At 51.9% G+C, this 23738-nt stretch overlaps 2 protein-coding genes and 3 non-coding genes across 7 annotated transcripts in view; 2 read left to right on the top strand and 3 right to left on the bottom strand.

Moving 5' to 3' along the window:
* Window positions 1-19774, bottom strand: part of PLXDC1 (plexin domain containing 1) — a 60948-nt gene extending 41174 nt beyond the window's left edge. Inside the window, exons 1-2 of the mRNA XM_059906375.1 lie at window positions 19699-19774; window positions 11811-11992 (exon numbers count right to left, since the gene is read on the bottom strand). Of these exons, the coding sequence (XP_059762358.1) occupies window positions 11811-11992; window positions 19699-19774 (258 nt within the window). The remainder of the gene's footprint in view (window positions 1-11810; window positions 11993-19698) is intronic.
* The window catches only part of LOC132354513 (large ribosomal subunit protein eL19), a 410792-nt gene that overhangs the window by 350447 nt on the left and 36607 nt on the right, over window positions 1-23738 (top strand). Inside the window, exon 1 of one of the 3 annotated variants that reach the window (XM_059906382.1) lies at window positions 11017-11020. The exons of the other annotated variants lie outside the window; for them this stretch is intronic. Coding sequence (XP_059762365.1) covers window positions 11018-11020 — 3 coding nt within the window. The 5' untranslated portion in view covers window position 11017. Of the gene's footprint in view, window positions 1-11016; window positions 11021-23738 lie in introns of those variants that run through there. 3 annotated transcript variants of the gene reach the window in all.
* LOC132356305 (U6 spliceosomal RNA) lies at window positions 9034-9140 on the top strand. The gene has a single exon (XR_009499822.1). It is a non-coding gene; the product is annotated as a U6 spliceosomal RNA (small nuclear RNA).
* TRNAC-GCA (transfer RNA cysteine (anticodon GCA)) lies at window positions 21803-21874 on the bottom strand. Its single transcript has one exon. It is a non-coding gene; the product is annotated as a tRNA-Cys (tRNA).
* Window positions 22529-22600, bottom strand: TRNAC-GCA (transfer RNA cysteine (anticodon GCA)). Its single transcript has one exon. It is a non-coding gene; the product is annotated as a tRNA-Cys (tRNA).

The following is a 23738-nucleotide window of genomic DNA, read 5'->3' on the forward strand; positions in this document are numbered from 1 at the left end:
AGGATCAAGGGCAGGGGCTGTGGAGTTAGCAGACCCAAGTTCAAAAACTAGCTCCACTGCATAATAGTTGGTGCAAAACATCCCTCTCCTCTCTGAGCATCAGTTCCCTCATCAGTAACCTTTCTTGCAGAGCTCTTGAAAGGATTAGACAAAACATAACAACATAAAGCTCTTAGCCCAGTGCCTGGTCCGCAGTAGGTGTTTGAAAAGTGGGAGCTATTAGGATGATTCTGTTGGACCTTTCCAGGAAAGGTCTTGACTGTGGAGGCTGCCTCCTCAAAACCATCCCCAGCCCCCTCTTCAGCACCTGCTGTTACAATGTCTTTTCTGCCTCAATTATTCATGCCCGGAGCCTGCCAGGCACTTCATTTCTGACAGCAGGGCAGCATTTACCTTGGCTGGGCTCAAGACGTTTCTGGACAGGAACTCTGGCTAAGCTGTCACCATCAGCCCATCACCTGCCAGCCAACTGGCAAGTGGAAATGCCGGGGCAAGCAACCAAGGGCAACCTGCAGGGCCTATTGGAGATGTCTGGCCGGCCATGCTGGTTAGGATGGCATGCCAGGCAGTTGAATCCAACCCAGGACATGCTGAGGGGATTACTGGAGGAACGGGCATCCTATTCCCTGCCTCCCCCGTTCTAGGAGGCTTCACAAGGCCAATAGGAATGTTTCCTAGATCCCTGCTACTCAAAGTCTGGCCCAGGGACCAGCAGTATCAGCATCACCTGGGAGCTCAGTAGAAATGCAGAATCCAGGGCCCAACCCCAAACCTGCTGGATCCAAATCCGCATCGGAACAAGCTTCCCAGGGGATTATTTTGCACAGTAAAGCTTGAAGAGCGCTGGTTAAGAAGCACCCTCTGTCTGGACCAACGCCATCACTCATTTTTGTTCCTGAGGACTCCAAGGACAGAAAGACCTGGGTTCTTGTCCTGGCTCTGCCACTCACTAGCTGTGCAACCTTGGGCAAGCACTTCACCTCTCTGTTCCCGGATAGTATTAGAAACACCTGCCTCCTGGGGTAGTTGGGTGGATGAAATATAAGGCCACAGAGTGAGGCCAGTGCTCAAGGAGGGCTCCTTTAGTTCCCTTACCTCATGCATCCACATAATGACCTCCATCTGCCCTCTGGAGGTATTTAAGCCTCAGGCTGAAATAAACCACCTGGAACACTTGTCATCACAGAAGTGCAGAAAACAGGTCCCCTGGACTAACCCGGGAAGTGAGGGACCCAGCCTAGACAAAGGGGTATTTGCATGGTGCTGAGGGCCTGGGGTAAAGAGGTGTCAGGGTGGGTGAGGCTGACCTGAGAAGGTCCTGGAAGTGGGGATTTGGACCAGGCTTGGAAAAAGGGTGTGAGCTGGCTTTCTAGACAAAGCATTTTTTAATACCCCTCACGCTTCATGGAAATGAAAGAAGCATCTTATCCTGACACTGATTCTACGTGTGGGCTTTTGGAGGATATCAGTCAACCAGAGATTTTGATAGCATCAATATATATCATATAACCACAGAGAATTAGGAAATAAGGAAAAACAAAAACAGGCCTCCCCCATCTCTCACCTCGTCCTGTCCTGCCATATTTCCTTCTAGTCTTTTTCATATGAATGTAATTTCACGTGGTTATAATCCTGCTGACTATCCAGTTGTGTGGACTGCTCCTGTCATGTTTCATGATATCTGAAGCGGTTTTTGATGTTGAACATGGTCTTTTAACCATCATTTGTAAAGGTGTCATGGCCATCTACTCAGAAGAAAACCCACAATTTTATTAACTTTTTCCTTACTGTTGGACACTTAGGTAGTTTCCAGTTTTTTTTTGTTTTTTTTTTTTTTTAAACCTCCCCAAAGGAATCTTTTTGTTTTGTTTTGTTTTGTTTTTTAAATGTGATGATCCATTTATTTATTTATGGGTGTGTTGAGTCTTCGTTTCTGTGCGAGGGCTTTCTCTAGTTGCGGCAAGTGGGAGCCACTCTTCATCGCGGTGTGCCGGCCTCTCACTATTGCGGCCTCTCCTGTTGCAGAGCACAGGCTCCAGACACGCAGGCTCAATAATTGTGGCTCACGGGCCCAGCTGCTCCGCGGCATGTGGGATCTTCCCAGACCAGGGCTCGAACCCATGTCCCCTGCATTGGCAGGCAGACTCTCAACCACTGCACCACCAGGGAAGCCCCTAGTTGCCAGTTTTTATGCTCTATTTTTCTATTTTTAAACACTACTGTGATAAATTTGTTGATACACTTTCCATATCCCGGATTATTGGCCCTGCTTCAAAGCCCCTGATATAAAGCAGAACTTCTCAAACTTTAATGTGCGTACAAATCACCTGGGAATTAGATTCTGATGCTGCAGGTCTGAGGGGCCTGACCTGCATTTCTAACAAGCTCCCACCATACGTTGAGGAGTCGTGAGGATATGAAGGGTAGCCCCTGAAGCTTCAAGGCCAGGAAATCCTCTTTTGTTGCTGGGATCCCATTTTTGTACTTCCAGCTAAGATCTGGGGGAAAAAACACTACCCTTTTTTCCGAGACCTTTCTGGTTAACTTTTCAACCAATTAGCTCAACCGATTTTTATAACAACTCTATGAGGCATTCTCAGTCCCACCTTACAGATGAGGAAACTGAGGTTTAGAGTGATGATATGGCAAAGATACACACTATCTACCGTATTGGGACCAGAGTAAGATAACCAACTGTCCCGATGTACCTGAGACTGAGGGCTTCAGTGCCAAAATCAGGACCATCCTGGGAAAACCAAGATGGTTGGTCACCTTGACCAGAGCCTAATTCAGAGTCAGCTAATGTTAATCATTTCCAACCCTGGGTGCCTTTATGTAGATTACTGTATGACACCTTTGCAAGTACACTTAGGCAATATAGCATCGCCATTTGACAATGAAGAAATGAGCTCAGAGGGGTTAAGAAATTTTCCCAAGACAAGGGAATTCCCTGGGGGTCTAGTAGTTAGGACTCCATGCTTCCACTGCAAGGAGGCACGTGTTTGACACCTGGTCGGGGAACTAAGATCCTGCAAGCAGCGTGGTTTGGGCAAAAAATTTAAAAAAAAAAAGAAAGAAAAGAAAATTTCCCAGGACTTCCCTGGTGGTCCGGTGGTAAAGAATCCACCTTCCAATGCAGGGGATGCGGGTTCAATCCCTGGTCGGGAACTAAGATCCCACATGCTGCGGGGCAACTAAACCCACGCACCACAACTAGGGAGAAGCCTGAGCGCCGCAACGAAGATCCCGCATGCCTCAACGGAGGAAGATCCCGTGTGCTGCAACTAAGACCCGACTCAGGCAAAAAAATAAGGGAAAAAAAATTATAAAAAAAAAGAAAGAAAGAAATTTTCTCAAGACAAACAGCCCAATTTTTTAAATGGGCAAAGGACTTAAGTAGACATTTCTCCAAAGAAGATATACAAATGGCCGACAAGCACATGAAAAGATGCTCAACATCATTAGTGATTAGGGAAACACAAAGCAAAACCACAATGAGATACCAGCTCACATCCACCAGGATGCTATAATTTAAAAAAAAAAAAAAGGAAAATAACAAGTGTTGGCAAGGATGTGGCAAAATGGGAACCCTCATACATTGCTGGTGGGAATGTAATATGGTTCAGTCACTGTGGAAAACAGTTTGGCAGTTCCTCAGGGTTAAACACAGAATTACCCTATGACTCAGCAATTCCACTCCTAGGTATAACCCAAAGAGCTGAAAATATGTACTCAAACATATACACATATACATGTTCACAGTAGCACTATTCACAAGAACCAACAGGAAGAAACTCAGATGTCTATCAACAAATGAATAGATGAACAAAGCTGTGGTATATCCGTATAATGGAAAATATTATTCAGCCATAAAATGGATGAGCCTTGAAAACATTATGCCAGGTGAAAGAAACCAGACACAAAAGATCATATATGATATTTCATTTATATATGAACTATCCAGAACAGGTAAATTCATAGAAATAGAACACAGATTGGTGATAACCGGGGACTGAAGGGGATGAGGGACGGGGAGCAACGGCCTAAAAGGTCCAAGATTTCCTCTTGAGGTGGTGAAAATGTTTTGGAACTAGATAGAGGTGATGGTTGCACAACATTGTGGGTATATTAAATGCACTTCACTTTCAAATGGTTAATTTTTTGTTACGTGAATCTCACCTCAACAAGAAAGAAAACCAACCAACCAACCAAACAACCAGCCTGCGCAAGGAAAAGGGTCAACAAAAGGGTCCTGTGTGGGAGACAGACCGCCTGGGCCTGAGCAGCCAGCAGAGGGCGCTGTGGCACTCTTACCGAGCCGGGCAAGGGAGACCCCCGGGACTGAGAACCCATCCCGTGCCGCGCATTTTGCTATGAGTCTCAACCCAGGAAGATCAGTACCTACCCTCCCCTATTTGGGAAATCTGAAGCTAGTAGGGGCTTGAAACGCCAGGTTCATTAACTGAGGGTTTAAGTGTCCAGACCAAGGTCAGCAGCTGGTAGTGCCACATGGAAGGCCAAGACTGCGGAACTCTTTCCACAGCGCTGAAGACTGGACGTCTGGACTCCACCTCGCACCTCCCTGGACACCCGTTCTTCTCACAAAATCTCTTATCGTCTGTCGTTTCAGAATTCAGCTCACGACTTTCCCTCCACCCATCTCACCCTCAACCCCCAGGAGTCTTCCCCTAACAGCCTGCTCACCGCATGCTTTCCCCTCAGCGCCAGCACTGGCACGGCCGGGTTCTTCCATGAGCAGCGCCTGGGGCTCTTCACGTGTCAAGGCTACAAGTCTGTCTGTCCCGTCTCCCCTAGGCCCTTCTGAAGGTCTCCTTTTGGGAACTGCCTCCTTTGGGAGGGTGTAGAAACCACGAGGGTATTGCACTCACTTGTTCCTCTCGCTGCCCAACTGTCTTGGATGATGTGGTCCCTACCCCACCGTGTGGTCCCTCAGCATCCCTGGGCCTGCCGTGGCGGTTGCATGAGCTGGGAAGTTTTGCTCGGGCCAGAGAGGAGAGGAATTCAGGGAAGCTGGGCCAGGAGGAAGACTGGGGTAAGAGGAGGGGAGTCAGAATTTTCTATTAGGTGTGTGACCCTGTTCTATTACAGGGGGAACCTCCAAATCTGACTGCTCTTAAACTTGGTTCCTCCCAAACTGTGACCCAGACATGAACCACAGAACCAAGAAAACCTTTAATTTGGATTTGGAAATCCCCAGGCTTGACGACATCCCCCTTCAGCCTCTTGGAGAATAAAATGTGGTTCTTCCCGGATTTCTGACTTAGCACTATGGCTCTCCCCAATCCCTCCCTCGCCCACAAAGTTTCCAGTGTCCCCAGGAACTCAGGATTGGTCTTGGTGGAAAAATCTCTGGAAAGCTCAAGTCCGGACAAGAATCCTATTTCCACAGGGATGTGGTTGTAGAGTGAGCATGGGAATAACATCCAAGGAGATGGCTCTGACCAGGGGCCTTGGAGCTGCCAGCTCATCCTGGGAGCGCAGGCTGGATGCCTTAAGACCTCCAAAGCAAGAGCGTCTGAGCTGGAAGGAGCACCGTGGTGAGGTCGCCAGGCAGGAAGTGCTGGGCAGAAGGGACTAGGAAGATGGGGTTGGGCCAGAGGGGCGAGAAGGGAAGATGGTCAGAGGGGGCTGGGCCAGAGAAGGCCTGGGATGGGGGCTGGGCAGAGGGGCTGAGGTGAGGGAGCCGGGCCAGAAGGGAAGCTGGGGCCAGGAGGGTAGACTGAGGAACAATGAAGGAAGATGATGGGGATCCGGGGTGGGCGGGGGCGGGGGGGAGGCAAAGGGGATGGCAGCCCACCTGCCAGGCCCTAAGCCCCTCGATAACGGCCCCAGAGCAGGGGGAACTAAAGCCTGGTTCCTGCTGGCATAGATTAGACTGTGATATGGATAAACAGTTGAAAGCCAAGAAAACTTTATGAAACAGACCAAATCAAACTTGCTGAAATGTCCCCTTCCTTCCACTTCCCTCTTGCTCAGCCCTCTGCTGCCAAGATCGGGTTTCCTTCGGCCAGAGAGACCCCAGCTCTCAGAGACGCTGACCAGAGACACGGGAGAAGCAGTTGTCTCTGGGCCCCTTCCCGGGGCACGTGCAGGGACCAAGAGGGCCCGCCATCCAGGGTAGGGTGAGCGCGCGGCCCAGGTGGTGTGGAGGTCTGGCTGTGCTGAAGGGGGCGATCGTCACCATCCCCCATTGAGTGCAGCTCAGTGCAAGGCCTAATGGGTTCAAGGCGGGGTAGGAATGGAGCACAGGCCCCTCTGAGGATTCTGGCACGAGACCCCCCGCCCCGGGCCGCAGTGTGTGCGCACACGTTCCAGCATCTATGGCATGTATAAGCACTGACATTCTCTTATGTGTGTGAGAACCCAGGAGTCAGTAGAGTTTGCTCCTTTGAGGCCACTAAGTCCAACAACTCACCCCAGGCACAACCTCTTCTCTTCAACAACCCTGTCTTTCAAGGCCTCTGGAGATGGGGAAATCCCTACTTCCTTTGTTCCTTCGAAAGAGGAACACCCATCATGCACCAGGCACTGGCTACAGAGTGATAAGACAGTCTTGGGTCTCATGGTGCCTCGGTTTCAGGGGAAGACAGGCAATAAAAACAAATAAATAGATAATTCAGGACAGGAAGGGATATGAGCTATGGAGGAAAATAGTCTATTCCCTCTGCCCCAGTCACAGCCCTGCAGCTATTAGAAAGCAGCCACATCTAGAAGCTTCTCTATACCAGGTTAAATACCCCAAGGTCCTTCAACCATTTTGGACTACTCTGGTTTCTAGAAAGCCATTTGAAAGGGGGTTCAAACCCCTCAGCTATGGTCAGGACAAGAAAAACCCCACAGGATCCCCAGAGCCCCAGCCCTGGTTCCCGGGTTTCTGTGGGTTTCTGTGGGTTTCCATGAACACAGCTGGCTTTCCCACCTCCGTCCTTGGCAGTCACTCCACACTCCTGACTCATCCCAGCCCACAGGCAGTGAGGAGCCCCAAGTGTTTTCCTCATGAACCGCTGCTAAGTCATATCTCTCCCACCTTATTCTAAACGGAAGTGCCAGGATTTATAATGATCCCAATAGTTTCATCTGGCCTGAGGCCAACTATCAACCAGCCTGCCAAGGAAGCCTTCCGGTTCCTAATCTGACATCTGAACTCTCTTCCAGCTAAGGGAGAAGCCTGGTCTAGAAGTCTGATCCTCCAATCTTCTGGGCAGGGCTGGGGACACCCCTAGCGCAGTCAGAGGGGCCTCCTGCCAGGGTGGCCTTGCTTCTTCATGTGCACTCTTCACGTGTGGCTACTGAGGGGGCCACAAAGCCCCCAGGATGGTGGAAGTCTTGTGGTCAAGTACAGCCACGTGGTGCCTGAGAAAGCCTCAGCTTCCAGTGTTCAGTTTGGCAACCGATTTTAAAATTGGTTTGAAAGGTTACAGCTCAGAAGTTCCCACACCTAGAGAACCATCAGGATCACATGGGGGGACTTTTAAAGAAACAAATTCCCAGGCTCCAGTGTTTCTCACCCAATCAGTCCAGGGTGGAGCCTGAGAATTTGAGCTGTTTTTTAAGCTCTGGGGTTATTGAATCCATACTGGCTCTTAATGATCCCCACTGCCCTTTCTGAACACCCACAGACAATTGCTTACAGAAGGCCACGTCTCTGTGGCTCTCTTCTGCAGCGGCCTCTCTGCACAGACGGGACCATGGCCCTCTGACCATGGTGTCTGGCCCAGAGCAAATACCAGTTCTTTAACCGGTAGCCCAGCAAAGCTGGGGGTTGGGGACAGGGTGAGTTTCCAAGTGTTCCCTTACTTGGGGTACCTGTCCTGCCCTGGCCCTCTATTCCATCATCCCACCATGGCTCCTTGATTCTGCAGGATGGAGAAGACAGGGCAGGATGGGAAGTGAATGGCTCCCCTTCAGGGCCGGGATTAGGGTGAGGCGAGGGAGGCACTGACCTCGGGTGTAACATTTAAAGTGGCACCAACAAAAAGAACCTATTTATAAAACAGAAACAGACTCACAGATTTCGAAAACAAGTTTATGGTGACCAAAGGGGAAACGTGGGGGGGGAGGGATAAATTAGGAGGTTGGGATTAACATACACACACTACTGTATATAAAATAGATAACCAACAAGGACCTACTGTATAGTACTCAATATTCTGTAATAACCTATATAGGAAACGAATCTGAAAAAGAGTGAATATAGGTATATGTATAACTGAATCCCTATGTTGTACACCTAAAACTAACACAACATTGTAGATCAACGATACTCCAATAAAATTTTTTAAAAATAAAAACATTTAAAAAGCGGCACCTACAAACTCAGTCATCAAGAGAATATTTTAATGCCATATATTTTTAAATCAAATTAGTTAAATTGATGCAGAAAAATCCATGATGAACAAAAGATCAACATTTTCAATAAAGACAGGATCAGTAATGGGGCCAAGCCACGTCTGAGGACGAGGTAACAGGAAAGATAAGTCACAGAAATGATGCAGAAAGAGAGAGAGTTCAGAGAATGTATTACCTTGCTCCCTCCGCACCAGGCTGCAGGCTGGCCCTGGTCCGTCTCCCGCCCCCACTGGTACAGCCCCTGCCAGGCACCCCTCCTGCAGAGGCATCGCAGTTCTTGCTGCTTTGGGCAACAACCCTCCCTGCCAGCTCAGGCTCACGCGTAGAGGTCTTAGCTGCTCCCTGCTGCAGCTTTTCCTAACGTCTTCTCTTCCTTCACCCTGCCCACACCTGGCCCTCCTGTGTATACTGTCCCTGCATTAAACAGAAAGAAAGAAAGAGAGAGAGAGAGAGAGAGAGAGAGAAAGGAAGGAAGGAAGGAAGGAAGGAAGGAAGGAAGGAAGGAAGGAAGGAAGGAGGAAGGAGGAAGGAAGGAAGGAAGGAAGGGAAGAAATGATGCAGGAAAAAATATTAAAATTCTAAAAATATCCTTAGAGAGAGAAGCTATTACATCCATGACACAAGAACAATAGGAGGCTATCTTTTTTAAAGAAATGATCAGAAGTGCTCACTTCGGCAGCACATATACTAAAATTGGAACGATACAGAGAAGATTAGCATGGCCCCTGCGCAAGGATGACACGCAAAGTCGTGAAGCGTTCCATATTTAAAAAAAAAAAAAAAAAAGAAATGATCAGAAAAGAATAAACAGCTCTTGGAAATGAAAAATATGATAGTAGAAAAAAAATCAGTAACATTAAGAAAATAAGGTTGAGAAAATCTCCCAGAAAGTGGATCAACAACAACAATTACAAGCAAACTAACAAATAGACAACAAAAAATGCAAAGGGATAGAAGCAGAAGAGAGAAGAAAGTTTGGGGATCAATCCCCGAGATGGACATCTAATTGAGGGGTCTGGTAGAAAGAAGAGAGTACGTAGAGAGAAGATGATCAAAGCAATAAAACAAGAAGACTTTCCAGAACTGGTGAATATAAGTCTCTGGGTTGAAACAGTCCATCAAGTGTCCAGCGCGGTGAGAGAGAAAGAGCCAGAACAGGCACTTTCAGAATGCTGGGGTTAAGGGAACATCCCTGAAAGCTTCCAGAGGAGGGGAACGCAGGCATCTACAAAGATCGGGCATAAGCACATCAGACCTCTCAATGGTGACATCAGAAACCAGAAGACCATGTGAGATGCCTGCAAACTTGTGAAGGAAAATTATTTTTAATCTAGAATTCTATATTCAGCCAAACCATCAATCAAGTGTGAGGATACAATAAAGGCATTTTCAGATGTGCAAGTTCTCCTCTTCTGTAACCTTTCTCAGAAAGCTAAACAAACAAGGGAATGAAACGGGAAAGAAAAGACACAGGGTCAAGAGAACAGGGTGCCTAGCAAGGAGAGAGATAAGGGAGTTCCAGGATGAAGGAGAGGGAGGTCCCAGGATGGCTGTGGGCAGGCAGGCGAGCACCCGGCCAGGTTGGAGAAGGATGACAACGGCTGAGAGGTTTCCAAAAAAAAGAAAAAAAAAAAAACTGACAGGTTTGACCACACCAAAAATTATATTTGAGGCCAATGGATGTTTAAGAATATATAGCAGTGGACTTCCCTGGTGGCTCAGTGGTTAAGAATCCGCCTGCCAGCACAGGGGACACAGGTTTGAGACCTGGTCCAGGAAGATCCCACATGCTGCAGAGCAACTAAGCCCGTGCGCCACAACCACTGAGCCTGCGCTCTAGAGCCCACAAGCCACAGCTACTAAACCTGCGTGCCACAACTACTGAGCCCACGTGCCACAACTACTGAAGCTCGCACGCCTAGAGCCTGTGCTTCGCAACAAGAGAAGCCACTGCAATGAGAAGCCCGTACACCACAACGAAGAGTAGCCCTCGCTCCCCGCAACTAGATATAAAGCCCGCACGCAGCAACGGAGACCCAATGCAGCCAAAAATTAATTAATTAAGAAAAAAAAGAACATATAGCCATGGTAAGTACAAAAAACTAAGAAAGTAGGTGGGGACTGGGGGCAGGAAAAGCAAAAATGATGCAAGAAAGTAAACAATGATATTACCCTGATTGGATTAGTGGTGAACAATATTTACCTGATTATGATAAAAAGCAGAGCATATGGATTTAACAGTTATATTGAGAGTGTTAAACCACGCTTGGGGGAGTATATAAAAGGCATATAAAAGGCACTCTTCATCTACACAACAGGCAATCAACAGATAATGTCTAAACGGATTTATCGACAGGCAGCAGTGTGAGCAAATTACTTAGAAATACGGAGATGACCGCCAGGAGAAAGTGCCCAAAGTGACACCTTCTGAGAGAGGGGTGGGCAGGTCCGGAGGAGAGGGGCGGACTGATGTGTTTTGTTTTCTGATTTAAGCACTACTTGGTCTTTTTGACTTCATGCACTTCTTGGATTTAAAAAATTAGTTACTAAACATAAAATAAAGAAATGCCAAGAAGCCCATCCTCTTGTTGCTTCTCCTTTCATAGTTTTTCTGCATCCTGAGAATCCACCCTCTTCCCTGGCAGCCATGGGCACCTCCACACACAGCCATGGGCACATTCACACTCACACGGTCTCACACACACACACACACACACACACACAGTCATCTCAGACACAGCAGCTCATGGTGACAGACACACAGGCAAATGTACATAATACACAATAACCCTCAGACACACACATGATTACAGATTCTCCCACAGACACAGAGGCCCCCATGAGCCTCCCAGGTAGCCAGCTGGCGAGCAGGGCCAGCTCTACAAGGGGCAGTTCCTCCCTGCATTGCCCCCCCCAGAACTGCCCCAGGCAGAGGAGGTTTTCTCCTGCAGCATCACCCTAATTGCTTCCTCCACTCAGAGTGCGCTGCTCTGAGGCTGAGCAGCCAGAGCCTCTGTACCATTAACCCTTTGGAGCCACATGGTCTGTAGATGGTGCAGAAATGAGGTCGGGGTGGGGCCAGAGCTGGCAGCCAGATGTGACTAATAATGTCACCTTCATTCAGCTCCTAGTGGAGGCCCTAAGAAGTGGAAGAGTCCAGTGTCAGGAACCCTGTGGACATGCTGTGCATCCTTGAGCAAGTCACTTCACCTCTCTGGGTCCACAAGGAGGTAGGCAAGCCTATGAAGCTCTGAGATGCTAAGATTTTATGACCCAGGCTTGACCCCGCTTCCATCCAGTCTCCCGGGAGCCCTCTCTCCACACCGACGTCCAGGGCCAACCCCAAAGGATACACTTGTGTGTCTGACAAGTGTACATGGGGCACCTGGGGGCTCCCCCACTGCCAATTCCCTCCCCGTCCATGTCCCTCCAGCACTTACCACCACCCTGGTCCCGTTATCCGGCAGTGTGTCAATGGCCAGGGTGCCCCCACCCAGGTCCTGGCTCAGCTGAGTCCTGTCCGGCTCTGACACCTGGCCAGGGATCTCTCGGGCTCTCCGATTCCAGCCCTGCATGGTGGTCCCCTGGACGGCCCCTCCAGAGTCTCGGCCTGCATCCTGACCTGGGAGAAGGGGACAGAAAGCTGAGTCCTGACAGTCAGAGTGAAGGCCCTGGAGGAGGACCAGCCCGCTCACTCTGCAGAAGCCCTGATTCCCATGCCATCATTGACTCTGGGGAAAGTGATTATCAGGGCAGGAGATACCCAACATGCACTGAGCTCCACGCCACACACTTTGCACAGGTAACACTTGCAGCCCTCACTCCAGCCCTCCACCGTAGATATGATGCTCTCCATTTTGCAGACAGGAATCAGCAGCTCACAGAGTTTAAAGAAGGTCATACAGCAGGTAGGGATGGAGGTAAGTTTCCCTTATCTGCCCCCAAAGGAGTGATTATTCTCAACCTCACTGGAATCATCTGGGGAGTTTTAAAAATTCCTGGTGTCTGGGTTCCACCCCAGAGATTCTGATATAATTGGTCTGTGGTGTGGACTGTGCATGAGGATTCTTAAATGATCCCCCGGGGAGCTTTTGAGAAGACCTGGACCTAACACGGCAGACAAGGGTGAGAACAATTGTTCTGGAACATTCCAAACCAGTTCCCTATTTCTCTACCAGAAATGGCACATAATCTTACCTTCCAGGGGACTCCAGGGACTAGAAGCCAGAGAGCAGAGTTTTTTTAGTTCAGGGCTTCTCATCTTTGGTACTACTGACATTTTGGACTGGATAATTCTGTGTTGTGGAGGACTGTCCTATGCATTGCAGGATTTTTTAGTAGCATCCCTGGCCTCTACCCTCTAGATGCCAGTAGCACCTCCTCCCAGGTTGTGACAGTCGAAGATGTCTCCATAGTGGGGACCACTGTTTAGTCTCATCACTACCTTCAAACACCTTGGGGAAGTCACTTTCCCCATGAAACAAGGAGCTTAGACACCATCAATGATGGCAAATAGGTTTCATCTCAAAAGCCATCTCCAATCGATTAGTGACAACCACGAGCACTCTAATTGTGAAGAATTCTGAGGTTCCATTTGTGTTTAGCAGGAAAGGTTGTCATGATCAATTAGCAATGTCTGCTGCGGGCACAGGATTGGAGAGTGGCTGCACACAGGCCATCTAGCAGCCGTTCCTCGACTTGATGCTCTCTCCAGTTCCCTCTAGGTCATTAAATTTATTCCAAATGACACAGAAACCAGGCTTTTCCATTTCAGAAAGATTTATGCCCCCAAAGATGTGTCTTATACGGTCTCTCCAATTGCCACACCTACTATGGACGTGTATATGGGACACAGACCACCAGACGGGTGGAGGTGACATTCCCTGTGATCTCCATCAGTTTCAGGCCTGCACTGTGTCAGATGCCCTTCTCCACCTCGACCTGCCCCAAACCCTCCCCAGAGCTCCTGGATGTAGCCCTCTCTCCTAGAGCATCTGCTGGTGGTCTAACTGTGCCTGTCTCCCTGGTAGACTTGAGTTCCCACAGGACCCTCCCACCTTCCGCAAATGTGTATCCTCGGTGCCTCGCAAACAGTAGGTGCTCAATCACTGCATAATTGAGGACACTATACTGGAGGTAACTTAGGAGCCATCAAGAACAGAGGTTGAGAAAAGGCTTGCCCAGGACCAGGCCTGGGACTGGGGCCAGGACCCTGTTGTGGGGCTCTGGTTTGTCATTAGACATTTTATCCAATTAAGTCATTCTTGGCTGCTGGCGCCTGCTGGATCCTTGCCGGCCCCCTCTCACTCCCCTGCCCCTAATCGCAACCAGATGCTCTGGAAAAGATGGAGAGAGGGTGGTCTCCAGACCCCTTCCCCAAGATGCCCACTGGCTGAGATGGACCTGAGCCCAGTGCTGGGAAGGCAGCCTGCCTGTAGCCCAGACCGCAAGCCAGCGCTGTCTTGCCGCTCTCGGGTGGGGCCCACAGCTGCCCCTGGTGGCAGAACTATTTGTGCTGGGCTGGTCTGCCCAGCTCCCTGGGTCCTCCTGCAAGCAGCCCTCAGGCCTGGGCAGGAGCCAAAACAGGAAAGGAGCATGTGCAGAGCAAGTAGAGGAGCTCAGCTGGCCCAGAAAGGGATGCTGGAGATCTGCAGGCATCACCGTCCTGCAACCGAGAGAGGAGGGAGCCTGGATGGTGGGGGCCTGAGGCCTGGGGAGAGGGCAGGGAGAGGGGCCCAGCCAGAGCTGGGGCCAGGGAGGGCACGCCTGCCACCACAACCTGTGTGACCTTGGACCCATCAGTTTACCTCTCTAAGCCTCAGTTTCCTCATCACAAACATGGGGATGACAATCATGCCTATGGCACAGGCCACCATGAGCATCAAGGAAGAAACATAAATGAGACGGTTTTTTAAACAGGGAGGGGCTTCCCTGGTGGTGCAGTGGTTAAGAATCCACCTGCCAATGCAGGGGACATGGGTTTGAGCCCTGGTCCGGGAAGATCCCACATGCCGCGGAGCAGCTAAGCCCGGGCGCCTATCCAACCCTCAGCCACCCCCTGCTCTGCCTTCTGCCTTGCACTGGAGAGCTCCCTCTTCCCAGCAAGAAGCTTCCAGAGCATACGCTAGTCATGTATTCATCCATTCCACCACCCATGGCCCTAAGTAGCATACAGTCTAGTGGGATGTCACAATAGTGACAGTAATGATAAAAATAACAGCTGACTTTTAGAGAATGCTTATCCTGTGCTGGTACTATTCCAAAGGCTTTAAACCCACTAACTCATTTAATCCCCACAGTCACCCCATGAGAGAGGTGCTAGTTTTAGATCTATTTTACAAATTGGGAAACTGAGCCACGAGGACATTAAGGAATCTCCCCAGGTCACACAACTAGTCCAGGACAGGATTTGCACTCAGGCACAGAAAAAATGCAGGCTCTGCTCAGACCACAGAAAGTACAAGAGGTGACCAGCAATGCCAGGCTGTGTCCTAAGGTGCAGGGGCAGCCCCAGGGCAGAATGCACTGGGTGCCATTGGGTCCGAACCTGGGAGCTTCTCTGGCAGACTGTAGCCCCTGGAATGCAGGGGGACGGCCCAGTGGTAGTGCCCCAACCCTCTTCTGGTGCCCCTGCCCTCCTCCAGGGCAAGAAGCAACAGGCTGACTTCACGAGGCCTGGTCACGCAATCCCAGCGTCTGGGCCAAGCCACCTTCATCCCACACATCACACAAGCTTGCCATTCCAGCCTCATGGCCACCACTCAGTCCTGGCCACCGTCACCTCTTTCCTGGTGGCAACTTCAGCCCCCACCTTTAATGCCCTTGGGCCAGTCTCCCACACGCCTGCCAGAGCATCCTGCCCAGAGGACAAACTTCATTCCATCTCTCCCATGCTCCCCTCTCGCCATGACCCTTCGGCTGAAAGCCCAGCCCCTCCACTCAGCACTTGAGCCCCTTCATGACAGGATCCCTGCTGGTTTCTCCAGCCTCCCATCTTCCTACAGCGCTTTGCAGGACGCAGCCCTACTCTCTCTGGCCACGAGGCTTCACACATGCAATTTTCTCATCCTAGATCACTCTGCTCCATAAATAAATCTTTCTCCTGATGAGCTCTTGCTCATCCTTCAAGTCTCATGAGATGTCACTTCTTCCCAGTGCCTCCTCTGACATTTCTGCCCCTCACCCCAAATGCTACATGCACCGTCCCAGCCCTGATCCTGACATATTGCTGCTACCTGTGCCACCACAGGCTCTAGGTGCCTGACATAGAGCAGATGCTCATCAAGCACACATGGATGATGGAAGGAAGGAAGGGAGGAAGGGAGGGAGGAAGGAAGGGAGGAAGGAAGGGAGGAAGGAAGGGAGGGAGGGAGGAAGGGAGGAAGGAAGGGAGGGAGGGAGGAAGGAAGAGGGGAAGGGAGAAAGGAAGAGAGGAAGGAAGGGAGGAAGGAAGGGAAGAAGGGAGAGGGAGGAAGGGAGGGAGGAAGGGAGGAAGGGAGGGAGGGAGGAAGGGAGGGAGGAAGCGGGGAAGGGAGAAGGGAAGAGAGGAAGGAAGGGAGGAAGGAAGGAAGGGAGGAAGGAAGGGAGGGAGGGAGGGAGGGAGGAAGAGGGGAAGGAAGAAAGGAAGAGAGGAAGGAAGGGAGGAAGGAAGGGAGGGAGGGAGGGAGGAAGAGGGGAAGGAAGAAAGGAAGAGAGGAAGGAAGGGAGGAAGGAAGGAAGGCATCCTTAAATGTCCTGAGTACCTGCAACCCACAGGGTTGAAAAGACCCTCCCCTCATGGCACAGCCTCACCAGAAACCCTCGCTGTAGTATCACAGCAATAAAAGCACAGGTTTGGAATCAGACAAGCTTGAGATTGAACTTTGAATCTATCACTTACTGACTATGACTTCGGACAAATTGCATAATCTCTCTAAGCCTCAGTTTCCTCCTCTGGAAAGTGGAAGTGATAAAACCTACATCGGGCGAGTCATTTTGAGTCTTAAATAAAATAATGTGCACAAAGCACCCAGCAGAGTCCTCCTGCCTTTCCTGGGTTTCACATGAGGACCAACTTTCTGAGGGGCCCGGGGAAGGCTCCAGACCCTGAGCTGAAATCCTGCCCCTCAGTTACAAAGCCCCCAACTGCACCCTCTCCCCTCCTGCTGGCAGGCAGAAACGCACTGAGGACCCTGAGCTGGGGAGAGAGAGGGAGGCATGAGGAAGGGGGAGGGAGGGCTGGCCAGTAGCTCATAAGAAAAGAGGGGAGGAGAGGAGAAAAGAAGAGTTTGCCTCTCTGAGTTTCTCTCAAAGGGACAGACTGGGGTCTGTGACCCTGTCTGATTCATTCACTCACTCAGTACATGTTTATTGAGACCCTACTGTGTGCCAGGCACCGTGCTGGGTGCTGAGGCAGCAACAGGGAACAGGCAGACACAACCCCCGTGCCCATGAAGATTCTAGTCGGGAAAGACACACACAAAATGAGTAATTCAGCAAATGAGACAACGTGGGGTAGCGAGAAGGGCTGTGAGGGAAACAGAAGGGCGAGAGGGTTGGGGATTGTTGCTTCTCTGGACAGAGCCCTCAGGGTGACCCTCTCTGAGAGGCGGCCCTTGAGCTGATGGACACCTGGACGAAGAGAAGCCCGATACCTGCAGATCCCAGGGGACAGCAGCCGGAGGGTTTTGGGGGATGGCCGCAGGCAGAGTGAGAGCAGGGGTGGAGGTGGGGAGGGGCTGTCCGACGGCCACTGTGAGAAATCTGGATTTCAGTCTCGCTCTGCTTGGAGGTCCCTGGTGAGCAAGGAGGAGGCCGGAAGCAGAGTCATAGCTTCAAGGGGCCCTAGAGGCAATCTGGTCCAAACCTCATTTTATGGATGGGGAAACCAAGGGTCAGAGAAAGGAGGAAGTTGCCAGGGTCACCAGGGGTCGGTGCTGGCCCTGGTCTCCTGACAGCCAGGAAGTCACGTCCAGCTGCCTTTTCCTTCTCTGTCTGCTGTAGGCACTTCCGGTTTCCCCTGGACCAGACCCTGAGTGCCACCACCCCCACGCTCCCCCTGTGCACCCCAGTATCTTCCTGTCTGTCCATCTGTCTGTCTATCAGCCTCTGCTGGCCTCGCCCACCACCTGACTATATCTTTGGGTCACTCATCTTTCTCCTGCTCCCATCTTAATGATAGACGAAGTTTCAAGGCTCCACTAAACAAGCCAATTCATCAAGCGGGAGGGGAGATCTCAGCTCCCTCCTGAGCCCATCCCCACCGCAGCGCGGAGGACTTGGAGCCTTGGGGCTGGATGGCAGCGCCCCTCAGGTCCAGCTCCCAGCTGCCCTTTCACCGTCACCAGGGCTCCACCACCAGTCAGAGCAACCCTCCCCCAGAATGTCCCACCCCACATCTCTTCTCCCCAGAAAACATCCCTCTGCCTCCACACAGGGCCCCCCTCAAATCCAGCCTTCCCTTGTGAAAAAAGCACAGCACTGGGAGTAACAGCTGCCCCCGCTGGCTTCTTAGAGCTTCCTTAGGTCTAACCAATCTCTCCTGCTACGGAGAAAGTCCATTTCTCCTGGTTGAATCTCTGTCAAAGCCGAGGAGACAGGGTGTCCTCTACTGAGAGATGTGATTCAAGTCTCTGTCTGCCCCCTCTTTCTGACCTCCCAGGGTATCTACTCTTCCAACCCAACTCTGAAGAGGCAGCCCTCAGCCAGGCCTGGGTCTGGCCCCCATGGCCCAGCACATCCTTGTTTCCTCCCAATGCCCCCTTCCCCAACCCACTCCATGGTTCTCCCAACTCAGTCAGCTTCAGAGCCATCTCTCATCCACCCAGTCACATCCTAAGTTCAGAGGATCCCACCAGGTTGGGTTTGCAAAGGACCTCAAAAATTGACCTGTCCAACCCATTCCTTTTTGTATTGAGATCTAAAAGATTGCCTTCAATTACCCCATACACATCCTAACAAATCTGAAAAGGAAAGACAAACATTAAAAAAGAAAAAAGATCTCTCATAATCCCATCACCAAGAGTTAAAAATTTTGCCCACAGCCTCACTTTATAAGGGAGGAAATAGGCCCAGAGAGGGAAAGTAACTTGCTCAAGGTCACACAGCAAGTGAGATGCTGGGACTAGAAACCAAGTCTCTGGCCACTCTCTGCGTGGTCTCTCTGAAAACTGGTGTTTCTTCACCAGCAGCCTCTTGCCATATCAGCTTCCACTGTCCTCTGCCCACACCCTCCTTCTCAACAGGGACCCAGGCCTGTCTCAGCTACATTCAGGGATCATTAAAGTCAAGCACACTGTCACTGACGCTTTGCCTGATGCCAGCACATCCCTGAGACACAGCAGCCCACCTACAGCATCCCCCTCGCCAAACCCTCCACCTGCTCCATCCATCTGGGGGACACGTATGCCAGTGAGGCATGGAGCACTATCTTCCCAATTCTCTCTCTCAAGAGGCTTGACTGCAATTACTCACCTCCCCAACCCCAGAGAAGTTCTATGTACATGAGGAGGAAAGAGGAGAATGTAAAATTACTTGTTGAAAAATGGTTCTCCTTTTATAACAGGAGGGACTCAAGGTAGATCTCAGAAAGGACTTCCAGGTGAGAGCGATGATTGTAGAGAACTGCTGTGTGGAAGAGGAGTGTGCAAGATAGGACACCCCCACCCCCCAATCTAGAGCCAGAGAAGCTAAAGGCCAAGGACCACCAGGGCAGAGCAGCGCAGGAGTGACAGGAGGACCCTGGAGGCTGGGGGAGGGGGAGTGGCAAGTTGCTTCTTTCTGGGCCCTGCTCTCCAAGTACCAAACGGAGAGAGGAAGGCGTTTGGCCCCTACTGCCCTTGTTGGAGGAAAGATGCTGGGTCTCCTCCATCCTCCTGGCTTTTCCCACCCAGCGCCCAGCCTGGGTCAGCTTGGGAGTGGGGGCAGGGAAAAGAAAAAGGAGGCAAAACTGGGACAGGAGGCACCCCAGACTCCGCATCTCATCAGAATTCAGCCTCATCCGGTGTGACCAGGGGTCCCTATGTCTCTCCCACTGCCCCCTTTGGGGCCAGAGCCCACTGCCTTATAGATCCCCCTCTACCAGGGTCCCTCCAGTGTCCTTCCAGGAGGGAAGGAGAGATCGGGGCATCAGTGTCTGACGCTTCCTCCCGCACTCATACACCCTGTGTGTTTAGAAAAGTGGGGTCCCTGTCCACCTGCCACAGTCCACAGGGCGCCCGGCCTCCCGCGGACACGACCCCCGGCGCCCCAAACATCGCCAGCCTGCCGGTACCTGCCCATGCCCACGCCCGCCTACCTGCCCCCCGACCCCCGCCCCGATCCACCCCAGCCAACTCCGGCCAGTCCTACCTGCTCCGGGCTGGGGGCTCAGCCCCCGGGCAGCCTCCCTGAGCACCAGCACGAGGAGCCAGAGCTCGGCCCGCATGGTGGGGGCCAGGGCCCGCCCCCGGCCCGCAGCTGCCCCGGCCGGGCTCTGGCGGCGCGGTCCCCCGGGCTGGCAGGCGGAGGGGTGGGCGGCGGAGCGGCGGGCGGAGCGCGAGAGCGGCGAGAGCGGCGAGAGCGGCGAGAGCGGCGGAGCGCCAGCGGGCGGCGAGAGCGGCGGAGCGCCAGCGGGCGGCGAGCGAGCAGAGCGGCCTCCCGGAGCGGGGACCGGGGAGGGGGCGGGGCGGGGCGGGGGGGGGCGCGGCGCCTCCAGAGCTCGCCCCGAGGCTCCCCCAGCCCTCCCAGCCCTGCCCGAGCGCTCCCCGAGAGCTCCCGCGGCCGCTCCCAAAGCGGGGGGAGGGGGGGCAGCGGACGCAGGAGGGGGACAGGGCGGGGGACCCTCGGGCTGAAGGAACCCCCGAAGAGCATCAGCTACCCCCACACCGCACCTTAGCTCCTGCCTCCCTTCCCCTCCTGACTCCCCGGGGGAAAGCGGTGGAGAGAAGGCTCGAGAGGCCAGACCTCTTCCTCGGACCATGAGCTCCTACCACCCACCCCCCAACCCAGCTCCACCAGGCTTCCCGACTTTCTGGGCTGTTCCATGGAGTTGTGTGGGTTTCTGATGCCCACCCCCACCCCAGAATCTCCCCTTGCAGCAGAGGCCTGAATTCCACGCCCTCCCGTGGCTCCTCTCCACTTTATCCCACCCCCATCCCCCATTGCCAGCAGACAATTGTCTTGTCCCCATTGTCTTGCCCCCCAGCCCAGCAGACATGGAGGTGGAGGGGGCCTGGCTCACCCCTACTTTGAAATAACCTGGACCCCTTCCCACCCCCAGAAGGTAACCGAGGCCACCCTCCTCTCCGGGGACCCCAGGCCTCTTCAGGGCCCGACCCAGTCAATCTTCAAAGCCAGTCCCAGAGCAAGGAAATGTCTCACCCCAACTGCCACCACCTTATAGCAGGCTCTGGGGATAGATTCCCCCCCCCCCTTTTTTATTCCTACCACAACAGAATAAAATACCTGCAATTTAGGAGATTTAATAGACGGCAGGGAATCAGGTCAGGACACGGAGGTGCCTCTTCCCTCCCCGACCTACTTCGTACGACGGCAAGAAACTCGAGTGATGGATGGAGGGAGATAGAGGGGCGAGGGGGGCGCCCTGACATATACGGGGCTGGGGTCCTAAAGACTCTCTAATCTTTCAGAATCCCAGTTCCTCCTTCCTCAGGACCCAGGGTCCCAGAAGCAACCTCCTCCAGTCCTAAGCCCTCTATTCAATCACAATGGGACAAGACAAGGCCTATCTGTAAGTTCTTCTTGTTGTCTTATTTAAATTGCTATTTTTGCCGGCTCAGGATCAAAAAGACTGCTGCTTCCAGCTGTAGCTTCTTGCTGCCCTCTAGTGGGCACATGACGAGCCGCATCGCGCCTGTTCTGCGGTTTTCCTCACTTTTCCGGTCCTGGCCTGGAGCTGCCCGCGACCTCCTACTCCAGCCGGGCAGGTTCACAAGTCTTTGCCCCTACCTTCCGAGAGGTCAAGGTGAGAGGTCCCAGGACGAAACTCCAGCTCCGGCACTGATTTCTTTGTACATTCCCCCGTCCGGGATGCCCCGCGGTCTGTTTTAAAAGGTCTCTTAATAAGAACTCAGGCTGAAACAGCAACTTGGAAATAATTAGAAGCAAACGACCTGTCATTTTTTTTAATGTAAACTTCTAGAACTTGAGTATACATCAGAATCACCTGGAGGGCTTATTAAAACACAGATTTCTGGGCGCCACCCCCAAGCTCAATAGAGATAGGGACGAGAATCCTCATTTCTAACACGTTCCCAGGTGGTGGTGCTGTTCTCGGTACCACATTTTGCGAGCCACTGCTTTAGAATTCCTGTATTTTGTACTCTCGCCGCTCCTCATCCGCCCAAAATAGAGGTGGCGAAGGAAATGTCAACACAAAATTGTGGAAGAAAAAAAAAAAAGCTGTAAAGAAAATTGTTGGAGAATCGGAGTTCGGTGCCTTAAAAAGCCACTGAGGGGGCACCCGGATTTGAACCGGGGACCTCTTGATCTGCAGTCAAATGCTCTACCACTGAGCTATACCCCCTCTGCTGGGAAACCACACGGATGACTTATTAGTGCTTCTCTAGCGCAGGCGCTGTGCCGGGCGCAAGAACAGAAGGGAGGGCCAATGTTTACAAGAGACGGAGAGAAAATGAATCTCAAGAGATTACTCATCTGGGTGCAGGGTTTGTTTCCTGAAGCTCTGAACTAAAGAATTCTAATGATGTAAGAAACTTGCAGTTTGGGAATGTGGGAGGGGAAGTCCCTAGAGATTCCTCACTTCAGGGGCCTTCCTTTGGGCCTGGGTCCCCCTTTCCTGCCCTGCTAGAGTTCCCTTAGCGTTTCTCTTGGCGCCCATTTCTCCATCCTACACGCTCTCGTAGACTCCTCTCGGCCTTCCTTCCCCAGCCCGAGCCCGGCCCTTAGAGACTCAGCTTCTCTTGCTCTCAACAGCAATTGGGGTCCGTGGGCAAGGCCACCTGCGGGTGCTACCGCCTCCGCCCTACCATTACGAGAGTGGGTCTTTGTACAATCCACCAACAGACTGAGGGCGTGGTCTGGCCGGGCCGGGGACTCCACCCTCGCCCGACTGCAAAACGGGTCAGCAGTGCTTGAGGATCCTTTCCCTCGCGTTTGTAAGGGAACGTCAACATGTGCATTGCCAAGACTAAGAAAATGCGAAAAGTCTTGGTGAGAGAGGGGGCACCCGGATTTGAACCGGAGACCTCTTGATCTGCAGTCAAATGCTCTACCACTGAGCTATACCCCCATCTTCCTGCTTGTTACCAGTGAGAATGAGTTTCCGTGGAATAAGGGGATGATACTACCTTTGAACTATTGTGTTTCTCTTTGAAAATAATCTAATGGAAGGAACATAGAATCTGAATGGCGATGTTTAGAATTCCTGAGTTCTTTCTCCACAATCACGCCTTATGGAAACCACAAGGTTAAAAAAATCCTGAGCCCTCTATATCTGTGTCCAGCCTCTCACAGAGATGTCACTACCTGACTTGGGAAGGGAAGAGACCCACTGACCTCAGGACCATCCCAGGTCTTCTGGGGTAATAGCACTGCTCCCTGTACACAGATGGGTAGCCTGGGTTTCCATCCTGTTTCCAGCTCTGCTTTGATAGGACCCCTGGGCGTTTCCAACCCCGAAGGGCCCCTCCTCCCCTCCTCCATGAGTTAGCATCAAACCACTCTTTCCCCTAGGCCCAGGCAGAGCCCAGAGCTCTGAATCCTGGCAAGGACGGTGTCAGTCACCTGGCAGAGAGCCGTAGAGCCCAGGACCAACGAGCCAGTCCCCTAGGCAGATAGACCCTTGAGGCAGCCCCCCTCCATTTCCAAGGTGGATTTCCCCTGCCTGAGAGCTTTGTATGAAAACCAAAAGCCAGTCTGAGGCACAAGCAGAAGAAGCAGGCAGAAATAAGAGGTGAGCAGTTTTCAATGACATTTATTACACCTTCATAAAATTCCTAATACAGTGTGAAAAAAATCACTACAAAAAGACAAGAAAAGCAAATGCTCTAGGAATCTGAGACATTTGGGAGGAGTAGGATTCACACTGGAAAGACACTGGGAGTGAAGGTGCGGCGTAAAGCTCAAAAGCTGTGGTCAGAGGGAATGGGAGGGTGAGCGAGGAGTAGAACTCCTTGCAGTGCGAGGGACTGTCCCTGGCCAGAAGGTCCTGTCCTCTGCCCTCTCCCCTCCCAGCTTTTGGCTCTGCTCTCCTTCTCCTGAGCCGACCCCTTCACCTTTCTGGAATCTCCTTTGATCAAAGGGTAGGGGACAAAGATGTCTAAGGGGCCAGAAAGCTGGAGTGGGGGGTGAGGGGGTTAGGGTTAGGGTTCTAGGAAATAAAGAAAAATTCCAGGGTTTCTTACTCTGTCCTACAGAGAGGTTGAGGG

This window comes from Balaenoptera ricei, chromosome 20, assembly GCF_028023285.1.
Source record: "Balaenoptera ricei isolate mBalRic1 chromosome 20, mBalRic1.hap2, whole genome shotgun sequence".
Taxonomy (NCBI): Eukaryota; Metazoa; Chordata; class Mammalia; order Artiodactyla; family Balaenopteridae; genus Balaenoptera; species Balaenoptera ricei.